This window comes from Zea mays, unplaced genomic scaffold, assembly GCF_902167145.1.
Source record: "Zea mays cultivar B73 unplaced genomic scaffold, Zm-B73-REFERENCE-NAM-5.0 scaffold_372, whole genome shotgun sequence".
Classification (NCBI taxonomy): domain Eukaryota; kingdom Viridiplantae; phylum Streptophyta; class Magnoliopsida; order Poales; family Poaceae; genus Zea; species Zea mays.
The window spans coordinates 6728-31183 of record NW_023367006.1 but is presented as its reverse complement, the minus strand read 5'-3'; the positions used below and the strand labels follow the sequence as shown (position 1 = coordinate 31183).

Below are 24456 nucleotides of genomic sequence, written 5' to 3'. Positions count from 1 at the left end.
GTTCTCTGATATATAAAGTTCCTTCTTTTGAGACCACCAATTGACCAAGGGATGGTGCCTGTGAACTTGCATCCGGGGAGTTGAAGAACTTTTAGCAGCTTCAGGTTACCAATCTCTTCTGGAATGCTTCCACTAAGACCATTCTGTCTCTAAATTAGCAATTCCTTATTTTCCAGTTGACCAATCTCCCTAGGTATTGGCCCCACCAAACTGTTTGATGAGAGATCAAGTGTCAACTGGTTCACCAACGCAGTTATTCCCGGGAATATTTATCCCGTGAGGTTATTCTGGCTTGCATCAAGGTGCTAGAGCCGAGACTGGTTACCAAAAGCAGCTGGTATCGACCCGTTGAATGTGTTCATGTGAAGGTCCAGGATATCCTCGAGGATGAAGGCCAGATCACGCCCAATTCGATCCTTGAAAGACCCATTGCACTACAGCGGCAGCTCGGGCTCGAGCAACGGCGGGAGATAAGTCTTCTCTTCATTCAGCATTCAGTCTATCTTCGGAAAGCAGCAATAATTGATGCACGCAGACGATGGTTAAATGCTTTCTTGATTTACTACTAATAGGTGGTGTCTAGACGCTAGGAAAAAGTGAGGATTATAGCTTCTGCCCCATAGACCATTCGGAAAGGAGTCTGTCCCTTCGGTCTTATATGTTAGTATAGGTTGGTTCTTCCGAATGCACATAAGACCACTGGTCACCCTCAATCCTTAGCATTGAACTTGACTGATTTGGCTAAGATCTGGGGAACTAGAGCAGTCCCCAGAGGGCACTACACAAGGCAGGAGAGGCAATAGCGAAGCGAAGCCCTAGTTCAATCGAGGATGGATTCATTGAGTGGGCGAGGAAGATGATTGGTATGGGAAGATCGGTCTTTCACTAATGGAGCATCTCCACCCTAGCCTTGAAGTTGAACATCCGGGGATATCTAAATATTGAACCAGTGATTAAAAAGAATGGCAAGACTGCGGTTGAAGTCCCAGCTGGAAATCCAAATTGCTCGAACACAAAAAATCTAGACAAAGGAAAGAAACCTGGTTTGCATATTTTCGTATATGCCCAACTAATCTATCGCATAGGAAGATCGCCCCTGTAAGTTTATTTCACACATTATGTTACTTTGTTTATGGTGTGGAAATAAATATCAATATTCTAACTTGCCGCTTTCTATGGATGCATCCTCTACTCTAGTGCTTACCTGTCCTACTTTCTTTAATTCATTCCTATTTCCTCTCCTGTACTTATATTTATCTTGCCTGCGGCAGTTTTGTAATCAATTTCTACTAGGGATAGGGAGCGTGAACTTTCTCTCATCCAGTGAATGAGTTACCTGAAGATCGATGGCATATAAAACGCCCTAATTCAATATAAAATCTGTTATTTCACTTTCAAAATGCCCCGTTCGCACTTGCTTGAGTGAGGCGCAAGCCGTTTTCTTGCTAGGCAAGATAGGTCAACGGATAGCTTGTTGGTTGATACGGGACCCCTTCTCAACTTCATGTGTTTTGTAACTGCCATAAAGCAAGGCCATAGTCCAACATTCCATCCTTTTCCACCGCTGTATTGGCTTCTGCTTCTCTTCCTTTTGCCGAGGAAGATCTGCTTCTCTTGCATCCTCCAGTCTTAAATTCCTATCCGTACTAGACTAGACCTTCCCTTAGCCATCAACCTACCGAACCCAGGAATGAGATCCACAAGGAAAGAGATTGGCAGAAATCCAGAAAGAATGATGCACAAGAAATGGTTAGAACCTCGAGAATAGATGCGAATAGCAGCTCAGATCAGATCCGAGATGGAGCAGCAATAAAGCAAAGAGGAGCAGAAAGGTTCGAATCGAATCGCAAGCAGCTGACTAGAGAGAGATGAGTTGAGAAATAAAGACTATCCAAATATTGGATAAGTTGTTTCGTAATTCATCTTTGTCATTGACTTCGGCCTCTCATTTATCCTTATTTGGTAGCTGAGAAGTGAAGCACAACAAAGTTTTAATAGATCTCTTCCTGTCATTCAATAACCATCCTTTATTTTTGCAGTATAGAGAAGTGATTAGCCGGTGCCCAGGATAAGGTAGTGGAACTGGTGCGTATCAGGTTTGGCATTAGCTCTTTTGAATAATAGAGCTGAGCAGCTAAGAACAGATAGCAATCTGGAACAGCTCTGAAATGCAAATAAAATGATGATTGGTCCTAGCTTATGGGTTGCGATAAGACAGTTTCGAAGGTTCTAGCCATCTCAAGGAAGTATATAAGTAGCTATCGGCACCTTTTGAAGAAGGAGGCTCGGTAGCAGAGATGTTGAGTAAAGTCTAGATGACACGAACCCTAGCAGATCTGCTATAGCAAAGTGGTAAGTTACCAGCGGTGTCGATAGAATAGAAGAGAAGCATCAGAGCGAGCGTTATAGATCAGTCAGCATTAGCGACATCAATTCTGCTACAGTTTTGTTAAAGAAAGGTGAATACATTCTAAAAAGTCTAAAACTCATCTTATTTCTTAAAGAGCATATAACAACAAACGATTTCACTTACAAGGGGGTGCAGCTGCAGGAACTGGGTGCTGTGCCGCCCGCTGCCTACTTAATGTTTCGCTTGCCTTCTACACTTCTGCAATGGGAGTCACCACATGAGATGCTATTTTTCACCTTTCGCTATTATTCGCTCTTGCGTGTCTTTGGAGCCCGATCTTTCCCTTGCTTACGCCCCTAGAAACTCCGTGAAAAAACCACCTCGTTTTTCCATAAATAAAGGATTCCTAATAAAGTTTTTACATATCATATCCCAGCGGTATTTTTTTAATAATTTTTGCATAAATAAAGTATAATTTCCACAAAATAACACTTTTAGGCGCCCACTTGAAATTCAACTTAACGTTGGACGTTGACCAGGCCCTCTCTATTGCCAGAATTGGGGACTGGCTCTTCTCCACAACTAGAAAACACAGAACTGCCAGAGGTTTGGTCATAACCAGCACGCACCCTCGCCAATTTCGTTCTAAGCTCAATCCAAGATTGTGATCGGGTTGCCTTTCGATATAACTTGGTTCAAGCTTGGATCCAGTGGATAGATACTTTAAACGATGGTAGGAACGGGAGCTACCCTGGATCACTTGAGGAAGTAAGAACGCAAGTCTCTCAGTTGAAATTAGATCGTTCCAGGATAATAGCTGAAGCGGCTGAGAACTCCCAAAGAGAAGAGAACCAGCTTAAGGAGCAGGTATCCGGAGTATCAGCAAGCTATAAATAGCTTTAGGATTGTATGAATAGAGTTGAGGATCAAGTATCCCTCATATTTAGATCCCCCGTTGGGAAAAGCCCCTTTTTTAAATCCTTTCACGCTTTCCCTTTGCCGAAGGCCGGCCTCTTTAGTTCCTACGTTTTCGGAAAAGAAGGTGAGACGCTAGCTAGCAACGGGAAAAAACGAGTAGTTAAAGATGTGAATGTAAGACTACTCGAAAGTACTTCCATTTTTATTATATTATATAGTTTCTAATAGAGAGTACAGTTGTATCTATGTGCGAAACGACGAAAGAAAGATGGAAGGCCCAAAGAGCTCTACAGTAGTGCCCCGGAATGGGGTCGTAGAGCCGGTAACCCACTCTGTTTAGTATTTTGATTTCGTTCAAGGTGTTGCTCTGTCAAATAGAGATTGTGTGGGTGTTCAGTCTACCACTCATGTTCACGTTCTACAAATCTAAGGGAGTGCTCCTAGACTGGACGACTTCCCGTAAATAACCTAGTTCATGTTCCTTTGAAAGAAATAAAATGAAAGCTTTTGAAGCGAAGATGTCAACGCGGTGCTAGGTTTGCGCCGGCCACGATTATTTATAAGTATATTGGAAAGAAGAGTGACTAGGCTACGGTCTAACTTTTTCTTCCTAGCGGAGTTCAATACGAAAATAAAGGCGCTCCGCGTTGGGAATGGCGTACGTAGTACGGGTGGTATTTCCGGTATAACTGATCAGGGTTGTTCTGAAAGCAAGTCAATTGGTGCTTTGGAAAGTGAGTGCCAGAGGCTAGTCACTGCTTGGTTTACAGAAGGGAAGGAAGAAAGAGATACCGAAGCAGATTCAGTATAGAAAAGAAGAAATTGATACCATTCATTCCAGCTTATTTGATACCCACTTAAAGTTTCTATCAAACCATGTCTTTTTCTTCGAACGTCAATCTCGTAGGAATTTAGATTGGAAGTGTGGTATTGAAGGGCGAAGCCTTTACTCTTTTACTTGTTTCTTTGAATATAATATAACATAGTATTGACTACGCACTTCGAAAGATAATGGTGTATTCCGAGGATCAGTCCGTTTTTTATTGAATTCGCAAATTGATAGATCTGGATGATTAAAAGAATGATTCTTCCCTGGGTATTTCCCCGCTACCATTATGGAAATTGGAGCTTTTCAATTCCATTTTGGAGATGCTCGTAACGATTTTTTTCTTTTGGGTGGGCAAGAAAAGGATTTGACTCTTGAAGATATCAACTCATACGCCTGCTCCATACATTAAAAAACATTTTGGGTACTTTCTATTAGAATGGATAAATAGAAATGGGTACATTCCTCTTTCTCTTTCCTGGCCAAACTACCAAAAAAAAAGAAGAGAGAGAGCTGTAAGAGCGGTAAAAGCAAGCTCGGTGGCCCGGTTCACTACAGGTTGATGTATCCTTTTGAAAGAAAAGTCAATCTCTCTAAAAAATAAGCACTTCAACAAGTCAGGGCCCTTTTTTATACAACTCCTATGCGTAATTGATAGCTTTTTGGTATTCTCCATATATACTACTAGGTACGAAATAACAGGAAAGATAGAAATAGTGACTTTGGCTTCAAATAGAGAGCAGCTTAAAGGGAAGGAGGACAGCTCTGAAAAAATAACTGAACACTGGCTAGGAACTGGGCTGCACTAAGCCCGGCACTTTTTGGGCTTCTTCATGAATCTCGTTTTCAGGTAAGGTCAGACTTATTGAATATATATCTGAAAGAAAGCAAAGGAATGAATCGTTTTTCCAATTACCTTCTCTCGAAAACCATAGATCTTCTGGTTACCATTGACTATCCGGCACTTTCGTCTGTAGAGCGAAGCAAGAAATTGCATGGAAGGGCTTGCCCTGCTAATATCAGCCTTGTTTGGAACAATAGATGCAATCCATTTCAGTGTATGTCACTGAGTTCACCATTGCAGTTGAGACGTCAGGCAATTGAGCGTTCCCTAGAGTTTGGTTCAAAGGCTAAGGACTCCCCGCCGCCTTCATAAGGGCACTAAGGCGGAGCACGGAAAAGAAAATGGGGCACCCATGTTTTACCAGTCCCGGATCTCAGGGCCGTTTTGCACATGAACGAAATCGAATTTCATTGCGGGAAATTTGGATTTCATGAGGGAGGAAAAGGCAAGGCGGAGGGTGGAGAGTCGTACAATGCATTGGTGGGATGAAGGTGCTAGCTTGGCTGAGATAGGAAGTTTCGATGTGTATGTAGATTTGGTTCTAGTGCCCCCACCCTTTTCGAGATCTGTCAGGATTTAAAAGATGTTATAGTGTAAACTATAGAGAAATGGAATGAATGAAATGTATCTAAGAAGAAAGGAAGCCATGCTCCATCCTGTTTATAAAAAGAACATCACCTCCCTTCCCTTTTTGGTTAGATACCGCTCCGTTAGGTACTAATGCTTCTACCTATCACCCTCCGGGTGAGTTTGAGAGCTGTGTTTTTTCCAACGTTAATAGCATTCCGCGAGAAAAGAGAAAAGTCATCTACTGATGTTGTCAGCGGAGTCCCTCGTCCATCCATGTATGAATAGCGGTATCCCCCATTTTGGACAGTGATGAGGTAGTCGACGCAATTTGCATGTGTATTTGCGTTCGGCTTTGCTACTTTCCTTCTAGACTATAAAAGAATGTCCGCGGAAGGGAATAGTCTACGTGGCCCGGGCCCGGGGTAGTCTTTCAATTCCTTTATCGGGTGGGAGAGTTTAGAACCTGTTAAGCCAATAGCTGCAGCTTTAGTCACACTAGCTACATCAGTGGATCATGGATTTAGCATACCACCTCAGAATAGTCTACGTGGCCCCTACTTTTATTTTACTACTTTTTTTTCCAGTAATGCAGACAGCCCTTTTTAAAGCGCTAGGCCGGGCAGTTGGTACGAAAACAGAACCATTAGTGGAGTAAGATCCCGATCAAAGCAGAGCGGTCTAATCGAAATAATCATATCTAAGAGCAGGCAGGCACACGACTGGATATCAAAGGTGGGGCTCCCCTCCTCTACTCTACTCTACTCTACTAAATGAAATGAAATAGTATTTGTATTTGGGTCGTCTTTGTGTTCGATTCGAATAGAAGCGCCATTGTCATCCGCTGCAGTTCTTCATAGTCCGTCCTAGTAAGCTGGTAGGTTGGTGGATGTGAACATAAACTCCTCATATTTCCTACTGTTGCTTCCTGTATAAAGGAAGAGTTGTCAGACAATGATACTCTTTCCAAATCTGCAATCTTCGTCGTTGTAATGCCTCAGTCATCAATAGTAGATAGTTGCTCAACTATGCAATAAGGATTTTCCTCTCCTCACAGATTGGAGGACTTTCACTTGACTCACTAGTGGGTTTTGCCTCGGGAAACAAGAATATGGATTTGAGCAAGTCTGTTTTCCCATGGGCCTACTACCTGCTATTTTCAAAGCGTAGAGGACCCGCCTTTCTGATCAAAGTATGCTTCCCTTATGGGCGAAACCACTGAATCGGACGGATCCTTTTTTCTTGGATTGACCAGGCCAGCTTCTCCACCCAATTCTTTTCTTACGAGACGAGATAGGCACAGTGTCAGGGTCATGTGATGTGAATGGTTTGTTTGATCTGTTTCTTGTCCCTATGGGTTCGATTGGCAATCAGGATATCGGTCGCTTGGCACTAGTCGAATAGGCGATTCAGTCGTGATAGTGCCATCCCTTGCCCCTTGGAGTGAGTTGAAAGCACTCTTCCAGCTCTTGATTCGCGGAATTCATTACGAAGCAAGATTTCATTTCATTTCCATTTACGTCATTAGCAAAACAAGCAAGATTCACCTCAGGATACGACGAATTCTGGAACACTTCCTTGATTGATATATGCATTTTCTAGAGCAGGCACCATTGACTGCTTCTTCAACGTCTATACTATACGAGACGAGACGAGTTATTGTACGAGTCAAGCTTGCTCCAGACCAAGCTCACTTTACACGGGCTTAGAACTCAACCTGACCCAACAAGAAAACGGATAGACGCAGCGCAACGGCTTGATAGCCTGACTCAGCAAGAGGCGAGGATGCACGTGACTAACTAAAACAGCTTTCGCGCTATCAACTTCTTTGATCGAACCTGGCCTGGCGATTGAAGCATTCGAGATATAGAAGAAACTGCCCAAGTCAACCGGATATTCCAAAGCAAGGGTTATGAATCAAAAGAGAAGTGCCAGCTGGATCTCTGGTTCAAAGTTCAGGGCATGGAATTGATTCGTATGCTCGTTCTCTCGCTGAGCAGAACCATCTCTGTCTGAGAAGACCCAGTCTCCCAGTGTTTCTAGAAAAGGAAATCCCATTCGTCAACCTAAATGGAAGGGCAGGTAAGGGAAGGCCAGCAGGAAATTCAGTAAGTAAGGTATCTCAGTGCCAGTGCTCTCCGGTTTCAAGTTGATGCGGGCAGTCGTGGGGACAGGCAAAGCTGGGATGCCTTACTAGCAGGAATGAAAAGGTATGTATGAACCAACAAAGGTCAAGTAGACGAACACATATCCACTCCACTAGAGAAAGCGTCGAACCAGGGAAGAATGAATGGTTAGAACCAGTCAAGGGTGCCGTACTCATGCCTACGGGGAAAGAGACTGATCCGTATCTGATACGCCTTCACTTCTTTCGAGCTTCTTATTCGATTTCTTAAATGACTTCTTCGGGCCTTACCCTAGACTACCTTCACTTAACTTAATGCAGAAGCCAGAGTTCGAGGAAAGCGGTAGTTGGTTATTTCGGGATGAATTTCTATTTCTAAAATGTGGATGAACATAAATGGACGGAAACGAGAAAAATGCATAATTCATATAAGTTCATTCGAAAGAATGAGGATTCATGATGTCTCTTCCCAACCATTCTTCCTGAGGAAGGCACCTCCGATCGAGTCCTTAGCGCCATGGATATTCTTCGCAGTGCCTTTGGATGCTTCTCAGAAACCGCCTCTTTCCACTGGCTATATGAAATTCCAAATGAGACTTCCCTGCGTCGCCAAAGGAATGGGAAACTTCTTGGTTCGAAACCTTTGATCCTATGCCGCCTGTCTGAAAATAAATATAAGCAAGGCACCTATGACTACGAATCCGAAGGCCAAGCATGCGGATTTGACATGGTTTCCCACTTTTCTCAGAGTCACTGGGCAATAGAAAAGTATACAAGCACATTTCCAATCTACATAAAGATACCAACCAGGTATCTACTTCAAAGACAGGGCGTCGGCGATCCTCTACTATTAAGAGACAGATAACAATGGTGCCGACAGAGATGGACAGAACTGCAGAGAATACCTCTCCGGAGAAGTCCTTACATGTCTCAAACTAAATAAATCCAACCAATAGTGAAACTGAAACAAAAAACACGTCTCTTACACACGAGAGACACTGTTGAGTCTCTCTATACTATTTTCAGTATAGAGTCGGGGTACACTCAACAAAGAAAAATCCCGAACAAGAACAAAGAATGGAAGATATTATGAGCACGATTCGCATATTGTTGCCCTTGCGTAAGCAGATTACCGGATATTTTGACAAACCGAGCCTTTCTCTTAATCGAGATTCTACTAATGAGTTCTTAAGCACCTTTCTAAAAACTTACATCGAGGATATTCATGATTTCCATTTCATCGATGAAGATCCTATAGATCGGGGAGAATCCTCTTTATCATTAGACAATAAGAATACAACTTATTACGAGGCTGATGCAAGTGATGAAGAAATGGATATAACAGATGGGATAGAGGGAATCATAGGGGGTACTAATCGAGGCCACAACGGTGGTGGCGACGGTGAAGCTCTATTCATTCAAATAAGCAGGTTACTTATGAAATATATAAAGTATTATATACTCAACATAACACATACCTATGATGCCATGCCTTGGTGGGTAAGCGGGATACCATGGTGGATGGCTGAGAGTATCCTCACACTCTTATCGTTAGTATGTATACATTCTATACTTCAATTTAATCCTCTTATCTATAAGGGCAATCGATGTGATATTATTTATAAGGTGCCGGATATTACATTAATAGGAATAACCAACCATATAACAAAGGAACCAATTAAACAGCTACAATGGCTCTATTCTCTGACACCTGATAACTATCCTACTAAATGGATCTATAGACTAAGAAATCTCTTTAGTTATGATGAGAATATTCCATATAGGATAGGATTTCTAAGAATAAAGTGTTCTTTAGGCTTACGGAGTATAAAAGGCTTAGTATTAAGTGATTCTGTATTATATCAATATGCCCATTTGGGAGCTGGCCTCAAATCTCTCATTCCGCAATCTAGAGTAGCCATTTTCATGCAAGTTGCAACTCGTCATTTTGATGAAAGGCATCGTAAGTATCTCTACGGTTTCTTTAATATACTTGTGTATTCTGGCGTAGGATTAGTTGTTTGGTACTATATCACACCACACCTTATACCTGATTTAGGATTCTTCCGCGGGGTAAACCTAGATTCTTTTAAGGACCCAGCTTCGGTTGTTGATGGGTACAAGAGGGTTTCGTACATATTTACAAAAGACGTCGTTAAGACTGTGTTAAGAACTTGTCGAAATGATACTTTTTTTCACAATTTACTAAATGAGGAATCAATCCAATTTTTTGATAACGAAATTATCAGCATAACCGATTTGAATTCAAACAGACACCTTAATCTAGATCACTTCGAGGAGGTTGAAGCTAACAAGCTAGATCTAGTAGCGTGTATTGCAGTAGGTATTATGAGTGCTACCTTTATAGCTACCAATCTTCTTCCTCCTGGTACTACTACGATAGTCCAATGAATAAGGAGAAGGTCGTTATTTGTCAGTATTGAGCCTGATAGCATAATTCAGTACCCGTGATGATGGGCTCTAGCAAGGAGGAAGGGAAGCATCCTCTTCAATAGCTTGAAATCAACTACAGAGTGTTGAGTATCAAATTACGTATTCTATTTATTCAGAAATCGCACAGGGGAAGCTCCTGAATTCATTAGTTGAGTATGTGATCTCATAGTAAGAAGTGATCACAAACGGTGATGGATGCCGAGAGTATGTTGATGGGGTGAATCTGTAGAACAATACTACAGTAGAGATTGGGTAGCCCCCTCAACTATAAAATAAGCAAATCCTGAAAGGCGAGTAAAAGCACCTACAGTTGTATCTGTCTAAGCTATTATAAGCTTAGAGAAGGGGGGGAAACCCCCATCGGGTAGATGCAACTATACAAAATACCCAACACACACAAAAACAAGGGACACACTATTATATCATGAAAAACACTGTCGAGTCATTAGAACAGTTGAATACCACACTTTCTAATACAGTCAACGATATACCAGAATCATCTGCAATGGGTGCCTTAAGCCATTCGGCTAATTCGAGTATTAATGCAGCTCTTAACAGTACGGAAGAGGTAAAAAGGGGTGAAGATGTCGCGGGGGATTCAATTCATGCAAATATTAGTGATATGTTTCATATAGGTAACCCATTCAACCCATTTCAGTGTTTCATTGATAACCACATGCGTAAAACCATCTTTGCAAAAAATCCATATGTGCAATACGCTGTCGAAAGTTCTTATTACACACCTGCGGTTAATCGTCTGGTTAAAGGGTTGAGTTTGAAAGATATGGATCCTATCATGCGTATGCACTATCTTTATATGCGCTCGTTGCTCCGTTTAAAATTGAAAAGAAAGATTTATCGTGCAGATTTCAGTGAATATAAGGGGTTGCGGTCTCTCTATAACAGGGCTACAGATAATTTATATAGCCACCTACAAAGGGCATTAGAAAAGTATGAAAACTTCGGTGTTTCTGCAAAACATAAAGTATTGCAATGTTTAGTACACGTGGTGACATCACAATCAGACAACAGTGTTAGGTATGTCTATGGGAACATCTTTGCACTAGTTAGATTAGGTACTTATGTAACAGTGTGGTACTGTTATACTGAGAGCGCACCAGATTTCATATCTGTGGACCCGCACTATCTTGATATAGAATTGATTATTGATTTATTCAAAGTTCGTAAATTATTCGTATGGATTCCATACGAGGAAGTGATTAGTACATCAATCTTAGAAGCTTATGATGCGGTTGTGGAAAGGACGGCTTTAACGGATTGCTTGGATAGAAAGTTGAGAGAAGAGGAATTGTCGGATAAATTCGAATTCTGGGGGAAATGCTCTGATGGTGATCATACCATAGATTCTGTAGAGGAGAATGCCACTATAGAATATGCTAGCAGTAAAGAAGGTAGTGCCTGTAAAGAGGGGGTGGATAGTAGCTGTAAAGAAGAAGGTGGTGGCTGTGAAGAAGAAGGTAGTGGGAGTGAAGAAGATAGTGACGATAGTGACAATCCTAGATACCTGGCATTCGGTGTGGTTGTCCTTGTAGGTGTGTTATTATACGTCTGGTATTGTTCTAGGTAATTCTATATTTATTGTGAAAACCAGAAATAAGAGTTTCAGTTCATACTTGGCGGTAAAGGGATAACCTTTTTGTCTTGAGTGGAAATAGAATTCCTTTTTGCAAAGCTAGCTCTTATGGCGCATTGGTGCACAATCGTGCACTGCTTCTTCCTCATAAAAGAACCCGGCTTTCCTTCCTATATGTTTAGGATAAAAACCTTATCCATTAAGAGATGGAACTTCAAGAGCTGCTAGGTCTAGAGGGAAGTTGTGAGCATTACGTTCGTGCATTACCTCCATACCAAGATTAGCACGGTTGATGATATCAGCCCAAGTATTAATAACGCGACCTTGGCTATCAACTACAGATTGGTTGAAATTGAAACCATTTAGGTTGAATGCCATAGTACTAATACCTAAAGCAGTGATCCAGATCCGGCCAAGCAGCCAATCAGTCGTGTAAAGAACGAGAGTTGTGGAAAGAAACTAGCCTAGCGTATTGGATGGAAGATTCGATTCATCGACCTAAAGAACCGTGCCGGGGGTGCCGTGAGCAGCCACACCTACTACTTGACTCTTCCTCTTGACCGAATGGCGAACCCAGATTCTTCATTTATCACCGCAAACGAACAATTTATTTGCGTAGTAAATAGAGTAAGGATCAAAGAGTATACCACTAAACAAGACCCTTATAGAGCAGAGAGAGAGACAAAGGACATAACAAGACCCTTATAGAAAGTCAAAAAGATAATCAAAGGCATTCCCTGGTTTACTAACCCTTATAGAGTACATGAGCCAAAGCACAATCCATCCCTTCCAATCAGACAAGAAGGAATCCGATGTATTGATCTTCGTCTGTACTGTGCTGTACAAGACAATTACCAAAGATCACAACTAATGATCTGTTTGACACAAGACATGACATGACCTGGCGGATCATATACAGAAATGGGTTTAGCCTTCTCCTTGGCTTGACTCTTGTAAGTGAAAGGTTGGATCATATCTGGTTTCCGGGAAGGTGCCTCGCTATTCCTCTGTTTTGTAGCTGACTAGTAAAGGTGGCCTAGCCTGCACAGGTTCGTTGGTTTCAGCTTGTGCTTTACTTGAGTGGTTTCGGGCTCTGTTTGGTATTAGCTTGAGAAGCGGTTGTAATTGTTCATTCATATCTTGTTTCAGCAATGGTCTATACTATAGAGCTCGGGAATGCATTCCATGCCTATTCTTCAATATGAGAAGGGGTGTCTCCCCCTCTTAGAGGCTTTCCTCTTAGCTTAGAGGCTTTCCTCTTTTTAGCAGCATCAGCTTGAATCTCCCGATTAGCAATCATGATTTCCGAATTAGAAAATTCATTTCGGAGATCTTCATTCTCCTCTAACAAATTCATAATTATCCGATAGGAGGTCGGATTGATACTTTTCACATCAAAGTCACCTATATGGCAGGGCTTAGTATCAACCCATACTCCATTTTTGTCGAACACATACTCCCTCTTTTTACTTTCTAACCCCATGGTATACTTACACATTTTCTCTTGAACCAACAGTTCACGGAAGTTTCTACTGAACTTTCGGACATATGAAATCACTTTTTTAGCCCTAGGGTCAGCTAGCTGGTTGATGAACCATTCTTCATCAGCCTCATCTTTACCCGCTCCTTTAAACTTTATTATGGGTTGGTCCACACTAGATGCCTTAAGCATATAGGACTTAGGTGCTAAAAAGATGCCATATTCGACAAAGTGCTCATGCTTAAACTTACCCAAAGCGGTAGGTGATACCTCTTCTTCAGGAAGTTCCCTCTCAACAACGACTGAGTCCGTATCCGTGTAATAGCAGTCATCCCTCGAAATGAATGGGTGCATTCTTATGCGGGCATAACCCGTGACAGCGGCCGATATTTGAACAGCAGCATAAGTAGGGCGGTCTGAACTAAGCTTCAGTAAATCCAAACTTCTGACATTTTTGCATGTTACTAGGCACTTGTCTGAACTAAGCTCATAACTTTGAACAAACCCATCATTATAGAGAGCTAATTTTCTACTTTCTTCTGTAGAAACAATTTGAGTCGTTGTGCTTTCGGGGCTGATCCCGAACCTCCCGTAGAGACTGTTCATGGTGATTTTATAGATGAAATCCAGAGCTTTCTCCCCTTTAGCCTTAGCATCAAGCCTTTTGCTGTAGATGTCGTACACAAAACGCTTGAATGGTGATTCCTTTCTATCAAAGATATATCCACAGATCGGGTATACTTTGTAGCCCAAACTTACTGCATACTTAAGCTCCTCAGAAAAATAAACACCGAGAAATCTCCCCGTGGGGAAGATTATCGTACCATCATCCTTTTTATAAGGTAGAAGAGGCTTTTTAATATGCTTAGGACAAATTATAAAAGCTCTAATGAACCCAAACATATCATTCAACACAATCTTTGATTTCTTTGATCCTAGATCACTAACCCAGCGGGTCTTGCCTATAGGCATATCATCTAGCATAGATGAGGGGTATAGAGAATTTACATCATAATAATACAAATTCTCCCCGTATGGCTTATACACGTCCGTGTGACCACCGTAGTAGCCTTCCCTAATAAATTGAGCCTCATTATCGTCAGGAATGTAGATGCGATTATCATCATCATCCTTATAGTAAACACGTCTAAATATTTTTAGGGCCAATGCTGATATTGTTAATACTTTCAGGATATCAATCCCATACTCTTCCCAAATAATGGCTTTAGCGCGTTGCATAACAGCAGCTGTTATTAGAATATCTTGTTTAAGATAAGTTAAAGAGTCTTCCCTAATACTAGGTAGTTTATCAACGGTGACATTCTGGTGATCGAAAGATCCCTTCCCCCCCAATTCTGGGCAAAAACTATTGGCTAGATCAGCGAGCTTTACTTTCAACAGGAGGTACGAATCCATGAACGTTAAAACAAGCCTTTTATCCCCATTTTTGGATACCTTATACAGTTTTATGGAATAAATACAGTCGTTTCTCATGATGGGCTCTATATGACAGTTTTTATAACTTTTAGTTAAAAAAGAGAGTATCATAATACCGTCGAACTGAGATAAATTGTGAAAGTATACAACCATTGAACTTCCTCTTCTTTGAACATCCTTTACTATTCTATTAATCATCTCTGTGAGCATCTTTTCACTCATATCGTGAAAATCCTGGCACACTTTTGAGTAGTCATGTGCATAGAACGTCGTAATATGCTCCGCGTTAACCCGCTTTTCCATATCAACCATCATATACCCCCCTGCGTAGGGCACGTGAGTTTTGTCGACATCCGTGTCTCGTCTTTTTAATAAAAGAGTTTCTAGATCAGCAACAAAAAATAGAGTTTTGTTTTTCATTTCTGTTTTATCGACAGGGATATATGACTGATAGCGTCTTTTTGAACGTCGACCCATCTTGGGTATTTCTAAATTATTTATGTCGCTGTATTTAATAAGTGCTCCCTTCAGATAGTTCAAAGATTCATCTTTAGTTGGAATTGAAGCTTGATTCAAATCTATACTACCCTCCCTTTCTGATTATTCTATTTAATGCAAGAGTAAGGATAGACGTCTTATTCTTCAGTGTTGAGATAGAATGACTGTAGACCCTCTTCTCTCTTTTAGTTAGCCTTACTTATTTATTCCAATTCCTCAGCTGGAAACAGAACTACCAAAGGGAAGAAGACAGAAGGCAACAAAGGCGCGTATCAGCTTCAAGCATATAGAGAACTTGACTTACTCACCTACTTTAATGCCTGCTTTTTACTACTTGAAATTGAAAGCTGGCTTGGCTCTCAGACCAATTAACTTGACACCTGCTTAGCGCCCTCACTGCTACTTCTCTCATTAAGCTGCTCTCTCCTTTTATCAACTTATGAAAAAACAGCCTATTGATCTTCCGTCGCTCGCTATGGATGGTTGCAGTTGCCAAAAGGCTACCTTTTCGCACAACACTTAAATGAGTCACTGACTGGTTTTGACGTACGTAATACTTAACCTTACAATCGGCATTGCCCTTCTTCTTGCAACAGAGGATTCGTTCTCTACGCCGAAAGGACTAAGAGCTCTTATTCCGCAGCCTTTAGCACATAATGGAATTGCTCCTTCTATGCCTCCTCATCTGTCTCGCCTGCAAATCCTGCTAACAGCCTAGTCTATTAGGAAACAGCTGATTCAATTGCTAAAACTGCTGTTCGAGAAGGGACTAACGGCACTGATTTCTAGTGCTATAACAGAAACTGCCCTTAACGCGCAAATGAAAGCCCTCACAACACTCTTTACCTGCAACTGCTCCCGCTTATGGTAGTAGATAAACAGGTGGTGGACATGTATCTGCAGCCTCTGCTGCTGGTAGATTGACTGTTTTATATGGACTGAGGCTGCAACTGAGGGTAGTGCCTGAGAATGCTACTCTATTCCTGGAATTAGCCATCCCCTTCTTTGACTATTCGACCTGCTCCTCGAAGCAAGGAAGGGAATTCAGATGGCATTGAATGCCCTTTCCGCAAGAAGGATAGGAGTTGGCTTACCGCATCTACCTTCTGGATAAGGGCTGGGGCGTTAACTTAAGTACTAAAGCAGCTGGACCCTTCGTTGATTCCCCACGAAGGAATCGGAATATCGCTACTTCCCCTTACTGTCCTAAGCAGGGGAGATGGATTAAAAACCTTGTGTGAAGGAAAGGCTGTAAATGTCGTTGACCATTAATCCGGTTGAAGGACAAATGGAATGGAGAGTAAAGGAAAATAAGGTCATTCTTCTGTCTAGCTTCTGGTCGGTGCCCCTTCTCCAACTCCGCCAGCCAAGACTCTGTTACTCGAGCAGGAAAGTTTTCCGTGCGTCCTGTGTTCTCCCGGTTCTTACGTCTCTCAAGCCGGTTCACTTGCCTGGTCATTACTGGACTACCATACAAGATTCTATACTGAGCTGACCTATCAACCAGACGGACTTGAACAACTGACCTGTCTGCTATTGTTATTGCCGGGCTCAGGCGCCAGGGAAGGGATGATCAGAGAAGTCAAGTCTTGCCTTGGGTCAGAGTTCCAGTTCTCTCAGAAGAATCTCCGCTTTCCAATCCAGGTTTACGGCTTCCATAGCGTATGTCATTGGCCATTCTTGCTTCATAGACTGCGGCACCATTGATTTATGGCCCAGATCACGAAAAAGAGAAGGCCTCAAAAACGGGATGGAGCCAATGAGTAGAGTAACTAGCGGTTAGATTCGTCTTTATGCTCGTTATACGTGAACTAATCTCATTTGTTACGAATCAAACTGATTGACTCCGGTAGAATGATCCAGCGAACTCTTCCACACTGGCATCAATACTACTACTCCTCGGTGGCAGGCAGCATGCATATTGCAATTCATTCACATCTGCCATCCATCTGTCTCTCTCCTCAGCTCTACGCCGCCCTGTCCCTTAAGGAAAGGAAACTAGACTAGAAATCAGAAGAACCAAAAGAGTGCCGCAGTATTCTCATAAGATCAGATCAACGCTCATATCTCTTGCTCGAGGTTCTATCTCATTCCTTGCTGCTAGTGCTAGATAGATTCTTTTATTTGAGGATCGCATTCCTTTCCTCTTGCTCGGTCTAGTTGCAGGGTCTAGATCGCATTCATTCACTAAAGTTTGCTTTTTCTACTCACTTCTATGTGTTCATCTATTGACCTGGCCCGAGGCAATATTGAGTAGGGCTTTCATAGGTGAACTTTCCGAACTAGCTTTCCAAGTTGTTTCGTTATCTTGTGATGTGCCGGATCTCTCTTGAATAGCTCGGTTTCTTGCCTTCCGGTTTCGGTTCTAAGTTGCTGCCCATTCATTTCCTACGAATAAGGAGATATGTAAAGCCAGTCATTCTATGAAAGAGAACTTGAACTTCCATGAGGCAAGTAGTTTATCGAAGGTATGGAGAAGGGCTTCACTCGCGCCTTGGGGACTGAACTAGAGTACAGAACTAGCACTAGCTTCACTAGAGTAGAGAACTCGCTTCCTCCTTCCTTCTTTTCCATTCCTAACCTGACTATTCCAGCTTACTAGTTACCAGCGTGTATAATTTCCAGCCCTACGAACACTGAAAGAGAAGGCATAGAATCGATTCTTTGTTGGATCCACTCGGAGGTTCCTTCTGACCTTGTGTGAACACACAAAAGCTAGCGGCGCACTTTCTTGTCAACCTACCGAACCTCTCCTCTGCTCTGAACCGCACCACCAAAAGTACGGATATCCGGATCTGGTTCCATACTGGACTGGCTATATGAACTCCTCTTAGACAAACAAGGAACTAAACTATGATACGTAAGAACCTTAGCCGCCTTACCAACACGCAAGTAATATAACTATAGGTTTATTATCTTTGAAACCGGGGAGCCCATCATCATATTCAAAGAAGGATGCTTCCCACCTGGCACTACGGAACTATTGTATTGAGGAACGGGCCAATGTCATAAAATGCAATTCCTGCCTAGAAATGGACTAGACTACGTACGAACTTGGAACCCAGTGGCAGGACAGCTAGAAAAGTCCAATGGTTCAAATCCCTGTTCTCGGGGCAAGGCATCTATTCTTGAGCTCTTATGTGAGAAGGGTTTTTCTTGTTGATACCCACAAGACGACTCCACTTGTTATGAAAGTCCTCTTTTCAAAGCGAGATCACTATAAGGATAAGGATAAGGCCGGCGGGCCCTCCCAAGGGTGGGTGGGACCGACGCAAGCGATAACACTCCGCCCTTGGATTCGTTTCGCAAAGGGAGACATCTTGGCTAAACACTGACACAATCTACAAATACCACTTCCAATACAATTTGTAGAAACTCCGACTCCCGTTCAGAAAGAAATGGGACTTCCCCGAGAGGGGATTCACTACTTGATGATGGCCGAGCCAACTCATTAATGAGAGAACTCGGACAATTAAAGAAATCAGACAAAGAATATAGTTATTAGTTCTGAAAGTCCAATTTTCTCCTTTCTACTTTTCTAAAACCTAAACAAAGAGGCGTTAGCCCTGTGCTCCTATTGTTGAAGCAGCAATTCCCAATCTACAGAAAGCCCGTGCCCCAATCCAGAACAGGAACAGACAAGACAGCGCTAGCGAGGAATAGCTTTTCAGGCACTATCCAACAGATCAGATCGATTGGCTTTCAGGAAGGATATGTCTCCAGCTCTACGGCACTCTTCACTCGTTGTGGAGCGGGCAGTCTACCTCCTATATCGCTCGTTTTCTGGTTGGTAGTGACTCGAGGTGCTGGATGCGTGTTCAATGCAGCTCTATTGTCCCCTTGTCGGTAGTGGCCATTGATTGAGCTTCTGCAGTTGGTGGGCGTGGAAATTCTTCTTTTTCAGTGGAAGTTTCATAGCTAGCGAGACTAGAAGCAAAGAGCACAGTGCTAGAGCCAACAGGCATTAAGGAAAAGAGTGCTATAAGAGCGAAAGTCAAGCACAGTGCGAAGGAATGCATTTTCTTTTTAGAAGGGCAGAGAGTGGGGGAGGAATGATTCTCTGAAAAAGGGTAGGGTCCAGTTAGCTCGGAAGGTTTGACCCGGTATATTTCCCGGAAATATTTAGAGAGAAGACTCCATTCAAAAAATGCATCCTTGGTCCTAGGTCTTATTCAATTAAACCGAGAAGGGCAGGCAGGTGACGCAAGTGTAAGGTGTGACCCTCGATCTGTCTGTGAACCGGAAAGGAGGTATGGTACTCGAAATCAACTTGTTACTCTGCCTTCCTATCAACAGGAAATGGCTTGCATGGATCCAAAAATAAAACGAAAACCAACAACGTTGCAATGGGGAAGGGCGTAGCTGGTGTAAAACTAAAGCTATATCTTTTCTTCTTTGCTTGTAACAAACAGAGCTATCTAAAGCTTGAAAGTAAGCAACAGAGCTATCTATTCCAACGTATTGGTCCAACTCCACGGTTCCTCTCATCTTTCTTGTCGGAGAAAGCCTGTCTTCTGAGACATCCATTAATCAAATTTGATCAGTAACAAAAATCGTATGTAATGAAAGAAGAGTCAGCCCTTGGGGTGGGGCACGAGGGGGTCCCCTGTATGCAGGTCGCTACTTAACTTGACAAGCAGTGTTGCTGTGTAAGAGATTGTGTGGGCGCGGTTCGCGATCTCTTCTTTCCTTTCCCAACCAAATAAAGAAATGCAAAAAACGACTAATTCTAGACCAGAAGATCTTCTCATGTTGGATATCAGAAATAAAATGGGTGATCTTTCGGGAGGGAGTGCCAGTAGCACCAGTTCATCGTCTTTTTTGTCTTGCAATTCTAGTCTACACTCTCATAGTCCTTCTTCTTCAGAAGGATTCATTTCTTTTGGGACTCCCTCGTCCTCTTCCTCTGTCAATCAACCATCGCCATTAGCATCCTCTTCCTCTGTCAATCAACCCTCGCCATTAGCATCCTTTTCTGTGAACCAGCCATCCCCTTCTTCCGTGAAAGGAGTATTCTTAACGGACAGTGGTACTCCCTCTTCCTCTTCGTCCGTAAATCGGCCATCCCCAAACCCGACCGATGAAAGGGTCGTAGAATATCAAGGGGCTATACGCGAGGAAATGGCCAAATTAATGCCCGGCAGGGATCACCAAGAGATTCTAGTTGCAGCCGAACGAATACATGGGGGGAGTGCTAATATAGGATTTCTTCGATCACAGCTCCGGGATTTAGTAGCAAATGGCACTGAAAGTGAAGCCTTCAAGTACGGAATAGCTGAGCTAGCGAATGAGAATTTAGCGGCAAATTTCGCTGCGATGCATTTAGCGGAGAGTCCTTTGGATCAATTTGGCATTCACCCTCTCGCTCTCGCTCTCGGTCTCGGTTTGTTCCTATTTCTAGTTTTTTTTTTCTTGCGCTGCGGGAAGTATGGAAAAACAGGACGAGAGCAGCATAATCGTTAGTTAGGGGTAAGAGGGGAATCTTATGTCCATATTATCTAAAAAAATATATGAGTGTTAAGCTTGTGCGCGTTGTTATTTGTTGTTTATGTGAGGCTGCATGCGCTTGTTATTTGTTGTTTATGTGAGGCTGCATGCGAATGATTAACTCGTGTCTTTATGTCCATGTGAGAAGGCTAATAAATTATCTCTTTTCTTTGGTCCGGGAAAAAGGAAGTAAGACCCTCGAGACGAGAACTACATATGGTCTGATACTGACTTCCTTGAAAAGAGGAAGACAAGTTATGTAGGCAGTAGCCGTTCCAGAAATGCAGCGGTACCACAAGTGCTCATTCATTGGTCCAACCTAGAAGCTACTTGGGAAGACTATGAATTGATTGCAAGTAAGTATCATGGACAAGGAGGATTTTTAGGAGAAAGGAGATCCTCTCTCAACCCAATAGATGCAATGTAGGAAGACTAGTATCTTTAGTCCATGGGTGTAACACCATAAGATGGGATTGATGGTAATCTATCATAAATCGTTTCCCTTTTTGTCTAGATGACGTCCCCACGGTGTCTATAATTTATGTCAACCAATAAGAAATACCCGAAAGAAGATGCGTAGGCCTTCAATCATGGTGCAATGAATATCGTAGATAGAGTGATGGAAGAAGTTCGATCTCATATAGCTAGCTGGAGTCTTTCTTTTCAAATCAAAGTGAAACGATTTTCCTTTTACGTTGAGATATTTGAATTGGATTTTCTTTCACCACTACTATCGTAACGCACAGAAAACACTGACGTTTCCGCTCGCTTTCAACCACTGCCACTTTACCTGAGCACTGTGACGCAGTCGGTCAAGTATTGAGGCTAGTATATCAAGGACTTATGAGAACTGAAAAGAAAAAAACTAGGCAAAGGAATTCTCAAAGTTCATTGAGTTAAGGGAGGACCATTCGTGGGGGGTTCGTGGAAGAGTTGGGTTCGATTCCCTTTATACGCGATGTGGCGAAAAAGACTGATTCAACGAAATATGCCTGCATTAAGATTTAAAACGTGCCGTCTACTTCCAGGAAATGTTCGGAACAGAGAACTTTCTCTAATCCAACGCCGCATTCTCCGAAGATTGAGGAACAAGAGGAGATCCATTAAAAGAAATCTTTCTCAGAGAGAAAATCTAAACAGTAACATCAAATCACAAACTACACGAAAGTTGTCCCTTTATTATGGGGATTTACCCATAAGGGAGATGCACAGAGGAAGAGAACGAACTTCATATATCCCTTTTTTACTCAATCAAGAAACAAGATCGGACGTGATTCCGGTTCGTCTCCGTTTTAGTGACACTCTTCCTCAAGCAAGGCAGCCGATAAGTCATCGAAGGGTTTGTTTGAATAATGGACTGGTAACCATTACTCATTTTAAAGTTTCCCATGGTGATCTAATATCTTTTAAAGAAAATGACGCGAGAACCCGCGGTGAAGAAATAAGGAGATCTTTCTATATCGACATATCAGTTGGAAAAATCATAGGCAAATTCCTACCGGTCAGAATCTGGAGAAGAACAAAAACAGAATGGTTCCGCTTACTCACAACTCAGAGGGGATGCCGCTTACTACTAAAATCCGGGTTTTTGCAAGAGTTGCGTTCTTATATGCAAGAAGAAGACTTAGAAAGAACAAAGAAGTTTGGATCCGCAAAAGTATGCTTAGGCAGTTCCTTCGCTGAGCACAACAGAATGAAGAGGAATTTGTTTCATTTCAAATACTTCTTCTTATGGAAAAGAAGGAAGGAGGAAGAGGAAGGGGTAGAGGAGATCCTCAAAGTTATCGAGGAAAACGAAAACCGAAAAAGAGCAATAAGCCCTTTTGTTTACACAAACAAATTATATAGAAATTCGACCTATTGCTCCGGATCCCCGTTTACTATTACTAGGAAGATAAGAATCAAAAGGATCGAACTACCTACTCATTATTCGGAGGTGAATCATAGAACACTAAAAGCTGTGGTATCTTATGGACCTAACATAGGTCACATCCCTCACGACATAAGATTGAAAGATCCAAACCTTCCTCTTCGGAGCGGAAACGGACGTGGCCAAAACATATAAAAAAAGATCGGCCTAGTCGCTCATAGGGACATATCTATCCGGATAGAGGAGAGGATAGTCTAGATCAATTTTTAGAAAAATCTCTCTCTATATAGAATAGAATAGATAGGTATCTCTGTGGATAGAGATAAAGATAGGGATCCCTCGAAATATATGGAAAAAGTGCACTTTTTTACTACTACTACTATTTCTTATTCTTAGACGAAACATCGTTTTTTCGATTTTGACTGAATTGGTCGGAGCGTAGACGAGCGAGCAGAGCCCAGGAAAGAGGTCAGATCGTCATAGAGCAGTCGACTATAAGTATAAGACTGCTGGCCTGAGAGAAGGCAGTCTCTCTCGGGAAACATGGCCCAGGGTTCTATAGTATAGTATAGTAGCCAGACTATAGGAAAATCAAGTCTCATGTTGCTCCTCAGAAAACGCGTATAGTATATAGTATATAGTATATAGTATATAGTATATAGTATATAGTATATAGTAGTAGTAGTATCATTGGCCAAAGTAAAGTCGATGGGACAAACGCTGTTCGTTAGAACTAGCATTTTGTTTTGTCATGGAATCAAGTCTATTTGTTCGAATGTTCTTTTTTTCGTTTCGTTGGAAAAACCAACGCCGACGTCAAGAATGGATCAGTCTAGTCTCCTTTCTCTTTTGGGAGCAGAGCTGAAAAAGATGGAATTGTCAAGTACGATGATATTTTTATTAACGGATAGAAAAATGCTATTATCAAGTAGTAAACCCATTATGATTGCAACTCGTGGGATGCCTGGAATCCCACTAAATCGAGAATCGGAATCGGTGGAGGATGTGCATAGGGTACTCCGAGCCCTCCCCTTATTTAGAGAAATGGAAGGTATCTTGCGTGAGAGGAACCTGAATCTCCCGTCAGTACAGGAAATAAGCGCTTTCCGTGTGAATCTATTCTCTGGTATCCGGCGTGAGAGTGCGATTGCGGACTACGACGCTTTTTGGCGCTCCTTACTCGAGGAGATTCACACACCTCAGGGACGTAGTTGTTTTGGTCAGAGAATACAAGATCTGCACGCCCGAATGTCTGCCGAGGGCAACTGGGACTACTTGATTGCCCAACAAGGCAGAGGGTATTTTGGTAACCTACCTAATCTCAACAGCCCGTTGGATCAATATCAATTTGGAATTCACCCAATTCTGGATCTGAATATTGGTGAGTACTATGTCTCATTCACAAATCTATCCTTGTCTATGTCTATGCTACTCACTCTCGGTTTGGTCTTACTTCTGACCAAAGTATTTATGGAATCGTCCGGCCAGAAACGGGGAAGAGCCCATGCTGTCGTAGAGGCCTCGTCGAGTGCTTCCGCTACGCCTAATTCTGAGGATGATGATAAGCGGAAAAAAGTGTCCCGCCAAGACGCCAATGGCAAAGAGTCAGAGCCGCCCATAAATGGGGCGCAACCTGAAGTACCATCCATTGCGTTCTTAAAGAAAAGAATTAAAACAGTTCTAAGGTCCTGTCGAGATAGGAACCCTAGGGAGAGCACATTACGCTCTACTTACGAGGATCTTCACCTTGAAACGGCGAGCGCCGAGAAGCGGGTAAAAATCGCCCAGGCCCTAGAAAATCTGTACAGGCGAAGCCAATATTTCCGGAGTAACAAAAGGCAGCAGCCCCATACCGACTTGATTATTCAAATCTGCGATTGGGAGCGTACGAAGAGGTAAAGAAATTCACTGGTGTAGGCATAGGAAACCGAGGCCCCCCAAACCCATCTACTATACGGTTGAGGTGAGGGGGGGAAAGAAGAGTGGGCATGTGGGCTTCTTTCACT

At 42.4% G+C, this 24456-nt stretch overlaps 3 protein-coding genes across 3 annotated transcripts in view; all 3 read left to right on the top strand.

The window, feature by feature from the left end:
- Nucleotides 1-24456, top strand: part of LOC118475009 (ATP synthase subunit a-like) — a 42084-nt gene extending 17628 nt beyond the window's left edge. The window contains exon 1 of the mRNA XM_035963806.1: nt 1-24456. This exon is cut by the window's left edge and continues 17628 nt beyond it. The gene's annotated coding sequence lies outside the window, so the exon portion shown is untranslated.
- The window catches only part of LOC118475010 (NADH-ubiquinone oxidoreductase chain 6), a 27355-nt gene extending 2899 nt beyond the window's left edge, over nt 1-24456 (top strand). The window contains exon 1 of the mRNA XM_035963807.1: nt 1-24456. This exon is cut by the window's left edge and continues 2899 nt beyond it. The gene's annotated coding sequence lies outside the window, so the exon portion shown is untranslated.
- LOC118475008 (uncharacterized) lies at nt 8690-10051 on the top strand. The gene has a single exon (XM_035963805.1). The coding sequence runs from the start codon at nt 8708-8710 to the stop codon at nt 10040-10042; it is 1335 nt and encodes a 444-aa protein (XP_035819698.1). The 5' UTR covers nt 8690-8707; the 3' UTR covers nt 10043-10051.

What these genes read in the sequence shown, in the direction of transcription:
- LOC118475008 (XM_035963805.1), top strand. Translation starts at nt 8,708, where the DNA reads ATGGAAGATATTATGAGCACGATTCGCATATTGTTGCCCTTGCGTAAG.